Source organism: Setaria italica, chromosome III, assembly GCF_000263155.2.
Source record: "Setaria italica strain Yugu1 chromosome III, Setaria_italica_v2.0, whole genome shotgun sequence".
Lineage (NCBI taxonomy): Eukaryota > Viridiplantae > Streptophyta > Magnoliopsida > Poales > Poaceae > Setaria > Setaria italica.
This window is the reverse complement of record NC_028452.1, coordinates 27,113,481-27,122,666: the sequence shown is the minus strand read 5'-3', so window position 1 is coordinate 27,122,666 and position 9,186 is coordinate 27,113,481. Positions and strand designations below refer to the sequence as shown.

The window sequence follows — 9,186 nt, the reverse complement described above, 5'->3', positions numbered from 1 at the left end:
ACGAGGATGGGATAAATTGCTCGGCGCCAAGGACTGCGGCGCCAAGCTTGGCGCCAAGATCCATGGCGCCAAGCCTGCCACGTCGTCATCCACGCCAGCAACTGCGTATGGACCTTGGCGCCAGCCATCCTGGCGCCGAGATGTGTAAGCTTGGCGCCAGCGTGAATGACGCCAAGCTACGGATCCATTTTTGGAATTGATTTCGCCAGAGGCGTATTGTTAGAATATTTCGAAAAAGGGTTAAAAAAAAAAAAAAGTCGGCCAAACACGCCTGGAGTACGCGTCCACCTGCACGAATCGCGACGCAGATCCCCACCAAACCTTCCAGAAAAAACCCTCCTCCGCGAGCTGTCAAGTAGATAGTACCGGCGCCGCTCAACCCCCGCTCCATCTCCATATACACCATCTTGAGCGTCACACACACACGGACACACGGGCGCACACAAAGCTCGCACGAGGGAGAGAGGGAGAGAGAGGAATCGGAGCATACGGCCATGGCTCTCCGCACCCTGGCATCGAAGAAGACCCTGTCCCTCGCCCTCGGCGGCGCCCGGCCTCTGGCGGCGGCGGGGTCCGCGAGGGGGGTGACGACGGTCACCCTCCCCGACCTCTCCTACGACTTCGGTGCGCTGGAGCCGGCCATCTCCGGGGAGATCATGCGCCTGCACCACCAGAAGCACCACGCCACCTACGTCGCCAACTACAACAAGGCGCTCGAGCAGCTCGACGCCGCCGTCGTCAAGGGCGACGCATCCGCCGTCGTCCAGCTCCAGGGCGCCATCAAGTTCAACGGCGGCGGTGAGTGACGGCCCCCCCTGCTTCTTCTCTAGGGTACGGGGCTTGTATTATTTCGGGGGGGGGGGGGGGGGTGATGATGCGGGGCGAAGTTTAGGGGGTTGGATGGGGGTTTAGTTCGCTGCTGTTGCCGATCTCGGGTGATCTGAGTGCGGGGGATGTGGGTGTTGATCTCCCGGATTGGGATTCGGATACGGCTGGCGGATTTTAGGATTATACTGTTCCTGAGGTTTTTAGTGGGTGGGTTTTTCTCATGGACCACGAATGCAGATTTAGGTGGACCATGGATGGCCTGATTGTGTCGAATTTGGATGCATTTTGGAGTGTGTTCTAGATTAGTGCTGTGGCAAAATTTATAAGATTAGTTCGTGGTACCAGTACCAGTACCAGTAGTGTTCTCATGGTTCTATTAGTTATGTTGACTTGGTGTCGTTTAGGTTGTTCTACTTCTAGTACCGATGATGCAAGTAGCATTTGCTATGTTGTGGTTGATTAGAAAACTGGTAAGGTTCTCTCTGATGTGCAGGAATCGGTGTGTTTTGGTGGGCTATTGAAACTTTTTGAGGCATATTTGTGGATGTTTAGACCTGTATCCTGGCACTTCTATATTATGAATTAACTTAGTTCGTTTTCTACACATACCCTTATTTTCCTGGGGCTACGAGCTATATTGTACTTATTTGTGAACATGTGAAACTTGTTCGTTTTGTTTGGTGAACTGCTGCCTATTTAACCTTGCTTATTGGTAAGATTAATTTAAGCACATCTTGTTCTGCTAGATTAAGGACTTGTTAAGCCCCTTGCTATTTGTTGCGATGAAGCTTATTGGCCTATTTAACTTGTTCATAAGCATGGCATGTTAATCTCTTGATTGAATTCACATGTAGCCTTCTGGTAAAGGTCAGCATTCAGATTGTTAACGAATTGTTCCTCTGGTCTAGAATTTTCATTAAGATGATTATCATGTTGCAGGTCATGTGAACCATTCAATCTTCTGGAAGAACCTCAAGCCTATTAGCGTTAGTATCTTGTTAATATAATTTGTTGTTCCCTCAAGGGGAAACCATGCATTTTTTTTCTCGTGTTGTTTCATGGGAAACTGTGGTTGATGTTTTACAGGAAGGTGGTGGTGAGCCACCGCATGGGAAACTTGGCTGGGCCATTGATGAGGATTTTGGTTCATTTGAGGCACTTGTAAAGAAGATGAATGCAGAAGGTGCTGCTTTACAAGGATCTGGATGGGTGGTATGTACAATTTGCTTTGTTCTATCCAGAATACTTGATGTCCTGATACTGTCAGAAGGTATGTTGTGTTGGTGACAAAATCATTACTTGTGCAGTGGCTAGCTTTGGATAAAGAGGCAAAAAAGCTTTCAGTTGAAACTACTGCTAATCAGGTGAAATATATAATCTACGTCTATTTATTGTTCATATGTGACGGCACAACTATGTCATGTTCTCAGTCTTAAATTAATTATACTGCAACCCTCTTTTCTGAAAAGCACTGACGTTAGTTGTGTTGTCGGCTGGTCCTAGGACCTATGTGTACCATAGGCAAGCCTACAACCCTACAGGCCCTACACATACCATCCTATGTGGCCATTGTTGTTGGGAGTGTGATCAGACCTTTCATATGTATTCATGACTAAGAGATGAAGATATCACCAATATGGTAAAATATGTTCACTAGAAAGAATTGAAAAATATAATAAAATAAGATATAACAAGTCTAATGAAAAATGACATTGGGTTCCTTGTGATATTATAATAAATCCGTGGTTGGGTGCAAATGGGTTCAAAGCCATACAGCCTTGTACCTCCCACCTTTTGGTCATTGGAAATTAATCCTGTTAATTAGTGCATCTGTAGTTAAGCTGCACTGTTAAAATAATACCTGGTTTAATAGTGAACCAGAGCAGTCAAATGCGTAAAGTGCAAGTGAGTGCCTGAGCAACACTAGGTGCATGTATTAATAGGAATGTTTCCCCCAATATATATTGTTAGAACTCAATCCATAAGGTAAAAATCTTAAGGTTCCATAAATGATTCTTGCTTACATATTAATGTGTAAATTGCCTCCTACCTAACATGTTATGGATCAGTCGCATGCATTTCTATTTAGAAAATAGCTTTCTAGTTGGAGATAGATGGGGAAGGATAAAGCTTTCATAACCTGCATTAGGATTGGGATAAAGCTGTTTAATCTGTAGCTACTTATTATGTATAGACTTGTGCAGGCTGAAAAGTACTATGAACACAATACATGCATGCGTATGGGGCACCATGAGTCAACAAAGGCACAGGTTGTGCCTTAAAGTATGAAAAAAAAATTGTGACAGGAGTTAGAACTGGGAAAGGCGATACCTTGCACTTAAGCCCAAAAGGGGCACGCCTGAGCAAGTGCGCTGCTCCTGGAGTAGCTTGAGGTGGTTATGCTGTGCTGTGCCTTGCCTGAGCACCTTGGCTTGTGTTTTTAACTACCTTGTAGTGAACTACATATGTTTTTTTATGAGCTTAAAATATGGGTGGTTAGCTAAAATGGTTAATTTCCATACTCTCTCTACAATCTTTCATATCCCATGATTCTGGTATATGCAAATCATGTGTAATTTTTGGTATCTTATCCATGAATGTTCTTCTGTGTTCCACAAATTTTGGACCTCTTTGCCACTAATTGGAACCACATTCTCTCAATTGTCATTTGAAAAGTCACATTTCGCTCCTTTGCCACTCTTCTATTAGAGCAGTTATCTTGTGTTGTCTGGTCTGTCAAAAGACCTTATGCCCTGTAGGTCCATGTTTAAGAGGATGTGTGGACTGTTGAAAGACCTTATGCACTGCAGGTCCATGCAAGCTTTGCTGTAAGATATAGCTGTTACTCCATTAGAAAATATTGTTGCAGCAAGTAGTGAAAATATTTTTGTTATCAAGTTTCTAAGAATGAGCCAAGAGTGTTAATTCTCATAGTTTTGTGCTGAATTGGACTAAGTGAAATTGTGAACCCTGAAGAGTAATATTGTCCTATGTTTAGCAATGCATGCATTCTCTCTCATGAGCTGTTTTTTGTACCTTAAGTTTATGGTTTGGTATGCTTAACTGACCTTTAACATCTTTGCAGGACCCTCTGGTGACCAAAGGGGCAAGCTTGGTTCCTTTGTTGGGGATTGATGTTTGGGAGCATGCGTACTACCTCCAGGTAATCTCATGTTTCTTGAACCCATGGTTCAGTTTTCCAGTTGATTAATTCCAGCCCTGTTCAAAATGGTTTGCCTGAAACTGGTGGCAAACCAGCTGCCAAGAAATTGGGATGAGCATGAGCCATTTTGAGGACCCGTAATTAAATTCGTTGTTGATGGTCTGAATATTCATCACTAACAGTACAATTATTTTGCTCCATATACTGAGAGTATGAATTCACACCGTTGCTCGAGTCAAAAAAGATTGCACTTGGATTACTTGATAGCAACCTGCTCACTTTGGTGTTCTTATCGAAGATAGTTCTTGCATTTTGCTATCTTATGCATTTAATAACCCCTAATTTGAGCAGTGCGTCAACGTATTTCAGAAAGATCAGTTATCATCCTCATTGGTGTTTGCATAAAACATAGTTCTTGCATCTTGCCATCCTATTTGTCAATAACCGATAACCCTAATATAAGCAGCTTAGAATCATATGATTATATGATTCATGGGGTTATGTGTCAGTATATGGAAAAGATTAGTTGAATTCTTGGATAACAGGGCGTGTGTAGGTGGTGAACTTTATTAAAGTATTGAAGATTGCGTGTTATGTTATAGTCTTGGCTGAAAAACAACAAGGTACTCTTCATTTTCTCCTTTCCAATTTTTGGAAAGCCATGGGACTCCTCTTTTAACAATGAATGGAGATTGACCTTTTGTTTGCATTCTGGATAGAGCTGTGATTCAAATTTATTTATCTCCCACTATCAATGTTAGTTTCCTTGCGAGTGAATCTTGAGGTCTTCCTGTCGTGCTAAGTGATCTCCACTTTTCTTGGTTGCAGTACAAGAATGTTAGGCCGGATTACCTGAGCAACATCTGGAAGGTGATGAACTGGAAATACGCTGGAGAGGTGTACGACAACACGCTTGCTTGATTTGTCTTGACTGGCTTTACCCATCTGCGCTGGCTATCAGCTGCTCGAGTCATGTGAAATAAAAATAAAAATGGACCTGTCTAGCTGCTGGACCTTGTGTACATTTCGGTGAGATAGACTGATGCAATAGCTGTTGATTTTGTTTGTCCTGCTTGCCTGCTCCGCTCCATTGCCGGCACCACAGCATACTGCCCAAGATAGCCCTTCTTCCTCACCCTTGTGTCTAGTAATAATGCCAAATAATTATTCTGAGCTGAGAATGTTGCTTTGAGTTATTGCCATGCCTTTCCATTGTTTGGGCTTTGCACTTTGTTGGAGCCAAAACTTAGTCACGGGCGTCATATCGACCTGAAACTACTGTTCCAACTGACCCGAAACTATAATGACCTTTAAAGCGGGTTTATGAAGACATCTTTGGCTGCCAATCCTGATTTGAAGCAGCAGCAGTAATCTTTACACGAGCTCATTGCTAATGCTTTATGCTGCATCACATGCCCTTAGGGATGGATTGGATTCGGATCGAATACGTATGGAATTGAATTTGGATAGCACTAATTTGAATGCTCTTAGGGATGGATTGGATTTGGATCGACTAATTCGAATGCCCTTAGGGATGGATTGGATTCGGATCGAATATGTATGGAATTGAATTTGAAATCGAATTTGGATAGTACTAATTCGAATGGTATGAGTACGAATCATATTGGATACGAATACAAAACGAATACTTCGGATAGTGTCTATCAATTTGCTATATCCATGGTTTTATAGTAGATTAAAAAAATCATGATACAGTGTGGAGTAAATTATGAGCTTATTGAAAACGATATATTTATTAATAAATATTTAAATAATTAAGTATACATCAAATGAATATCATTAAATAAATAATTCCATAAATATATAAATTATTTAATAAGAAAATAAGTACATTAATACATATAATATAATTTATTCATTCAATAAAATAGGATAATGTATTGGAAATTAATATGATTAGCCACATTAAAATTAATTAAACATTATCATTATTCACCATATATCACTAGTAATATTAGACTAACATAATTAGTCATTTGTCAAATAGATAACTTTTTATCATTAGTAATTAGTCATAGAAATAAGTTTTAGATGATTTCATAGGGTACTTTACCCTTCGCGGATATAGATAGTATCATATATTCCACATTTTTTTTCAAATATTGATCTTTAATCAAATAGAGAAAAAATATTGAAATCAAATTCGGATACATCCATTTGACATTCATATTAAAATTAAATAGGAATACGGATGTCCATATTAATTTTACGCGAATATGAATACGGATAATTCGAATTTCCAGACATTCATATCTATCCCTTCATCAGATCCATCCGTTTGCTTCTTTTAAGCACATTCAAGTAATAGATGATGTGATTATTTTTTTCTAGAACATGGATAATAAATTGAAAAGTGAGAAGAACAGTAAGTTATGAATAACACATGCTATGTCAATTTTGAATCGTTAGAATTAGAAATGGCCAAGCCACATTTGATCAATGTTCTACGCACAAATTTCTCGCTCGTAATTTGGACAACGATGGATGATATTAGGCTAGTAGCTCAGGCAGGCTAATTTCTGGCTTCCGTCCGATCAATCCACTCCCACGTGCATCCCGTATCCCCTCCTCCATTCTCAATTAAAAAATATTTACAAAAGTTTTCACACAAATTTATGCGATAAAAAATCATAGAAACATTTGCATGCAAAAGTTTGCGAACAAATTTTGGTGAAACAAAACTGGAGGAAAAAGTTTTGGAAAACAAACATTTAGGGAAAAAGTTTTGAAAAAATATTTAGAAAACTTTTAGGAAAGGCTAAAAAGAAAATAAAAAATTATGAACAAAGTCTTGGGAAAAAGATTCGAGAAAAATCTAGAAGAAAAATTTTAGGCAAAAATCTTTGAAAAAAAAATCCAACCTAATGCCGGCAGCGGCACGCGAGCTTGCCTCGACGCTCCCAGTGGGGTAGCTCGCCACAGCGTCCTGCACGCTGCCGTCCCTGGTAGGAGAGCACGCCCGGACCTAGCGCCGCCGCTCCCCGCGGGGAGCTCGCCCCCCCGGGAACCACGTGCCGCCGCCGCTCCTAGCGCGGGTGGGTGTATGGTGGTGGTGGTGGTGTGTGTGTGTGGGGGGGGGGGGGGGGGGCTGGCTCAGGAGCCGTCGTTCCTCGCGGGGGAGTTATCCCGCTGGCCTGCCTGCCGTGAGCTCGCTTGCCCCGCACACGCCCGCCCGCGTCGAGCAGCCACGACGCGCACCTCGCCCGCCGGAGTCGGAGCCCCGCACACGCCCGCCCGCGTCGAGCAGCCACGACGCGCACCTCGCCCGCCGGAGTCGGAGCCTGGGTGCTCCGTCCCCTCCACCGAATTTGAGAAGAGGAAGATGTGAGAATAGGAGAGGAAAGAGAAGAAAATGGAGGAGGCAGAGCAGGCTATCATGGGGCCCACGCACATGGAGGGACGTGTGTCTCGGGATAAAAAATCGACGGTTGTGGGCGTGCTTACAGCCATCCGCAAAATTAGCATTGGGTGTCCGCAGCCAACTCGAGCAACAACTAAACTATGACTAAAATGCACAGGATTGTGGAGACCCTCTAGGATGAGCTTGATAAGTAAACGGAATATCTTTTTATTGCTCACTAGCTACTCCCTCCGTTCCAAATTACAAGTTATTTTAACTTTTTTGAAAAGTCAAAGCATCTCAAGTTTAACCAAATTTATATAAAGTAGTAACATTCATGATACCACTAAATATATTTTCATATTATATCTATTCGGTACTATAAATTTTTATGATCCTCTCTTAAATATAAAATGGTTTGATTTTAAAAAAATTGAAATGATTTACAATTTGGAAAAATCGTAAGGAGCCATGAAACCATGACATCAACAAAAAGCTACTATCCCCTTTCTTAAAGATATGGCGTTTAGGACAAGATTAGCACACGCCATGTGTTAAGAATGGAGCGAGTACATTTTACATACTCATCGGTAGTTTCCCCTAGCCTGCATCTTTCTAATTATTCTAACAAGGTTTTACATCATCTTTTTTTTTGCGAGTAAAGAGAGAGCTTCATTGATTGCTGCCAAGAGTTTTACAGTCATGAGCAACTAAGTGCTCGATACAAGTGGGGGAACGATGACACCACACTGCAGTGTGATTTAATCGCTTTGCAACCTGCGCAAGCTCATGTGCGACTACATTCTGCTCTCTCCTTACATGACTCAAAACAAAACCGCGAAGACTTTCTGCTAGACGCTTGGCCTCAAGGATCGTGAATAAGCATGGTGGTCTCACCTTACTCGCTTCCTTGATGTACTGAATGACCGCAGCGCAGTCCGACTCTAGGATCACAGGCTCACTTGCCCATTCCACTGCTAGCGCCACCCCTTCTTTGCATGCCAATGCCTCCACCTCCTCTGCGCTCACTGCAGCAAAGATGACTCGCCATGCAGATAACAGAACTTTCCCGTTGCTATTTCGAATCACTACTCCAATACCCGCATGTTCGCTTTGTTCTGAATAGGCGCCGACGACATTGATCTTTATCCAACCCGGGTCAGGAGCCTTCCATTTGTGCTTCAGCTTCTCTATCCCCATGTCTGCTTTTGCTGTAGTATCCTGAAATATAGTCTTCTTGCCTTTGCCATATTGTCGAACCGAGCACAATTCTCCCCAGTACCCATCAAGAAACTTTACTGAACTGGCAATGAATACCTGTCTGTTCGCATGCACAACCTCGTTTCGATTGAACCACGCTCTCCATAGAACCAAGAGCAATCGGCCAGCTTGCTCTGCATCAGAAAGGCTCACCGTATTCAACAGCCATTCTGGGCCTGAATAAGCAAGAACTTCTTCACTCGGCAATGCCCATACTGCACGCATCACTTCTCTCAAACTAGTTGCCATGCCACACCGCATTACTGCATGATATTCATCTTCTTTTTCTATGCCACAGATTTCACATACACATGTCTTCTCAAGGCCACGAGCAAACTTATTTGCCATAGTTGCTAGCCCCTTGTGCACCAGACGCCATGCAAAAACCTTCACCTTTTGTGGCACGGGCAGAGCCCAAAACTTCTTCCATACTGATCTTTCACCATCAGGGCAATAGCTTGAGCTCAAGCCGATATCTCGTATCTCCACCCCTAATTTATATGCACTCCGTATCGTGAAACAACCAGATTTCTCGTAGTGCCAAGCAATGGTGTCTTCTCGTGGTTCCCATGGT

General features: G+C 42.7%; 1 protein-coding gene across 1 annotated transcript; it reads left to right on the top strand.

Annotated features, from left to right (window-relative positions):
- Positions 1 to 376: 376 nt before the first annotated feature.
- On the top strand, positions 377 to 5,240 carry LOC101756329 (superoxide dismutase [Mn] 3.1, mitochondrial). The gene is made up of 6 exons (XM_004962388.4): positions 377 to 798; positions 1,768 to 1,814; positions 1,915 to 2,040; positions 2,136 to 2,192; positions 3,914 to 3,991; positions 4,820 to 5,240. Exons 1-6 carry the CDS (start codon positions 495 to 497, stop codon positions 4,910 to 4,912), a joined length of 705 nt encoding a protein of 234 aa, XP_004962445.1. The 5' UTR covers positions 377 to 494; the 3' UTR covers positions 4,913 to 5,240.
- The last annotated feature ends 3,946 nt before the right edge of the window (positions 5,241 to 9,186 follow it).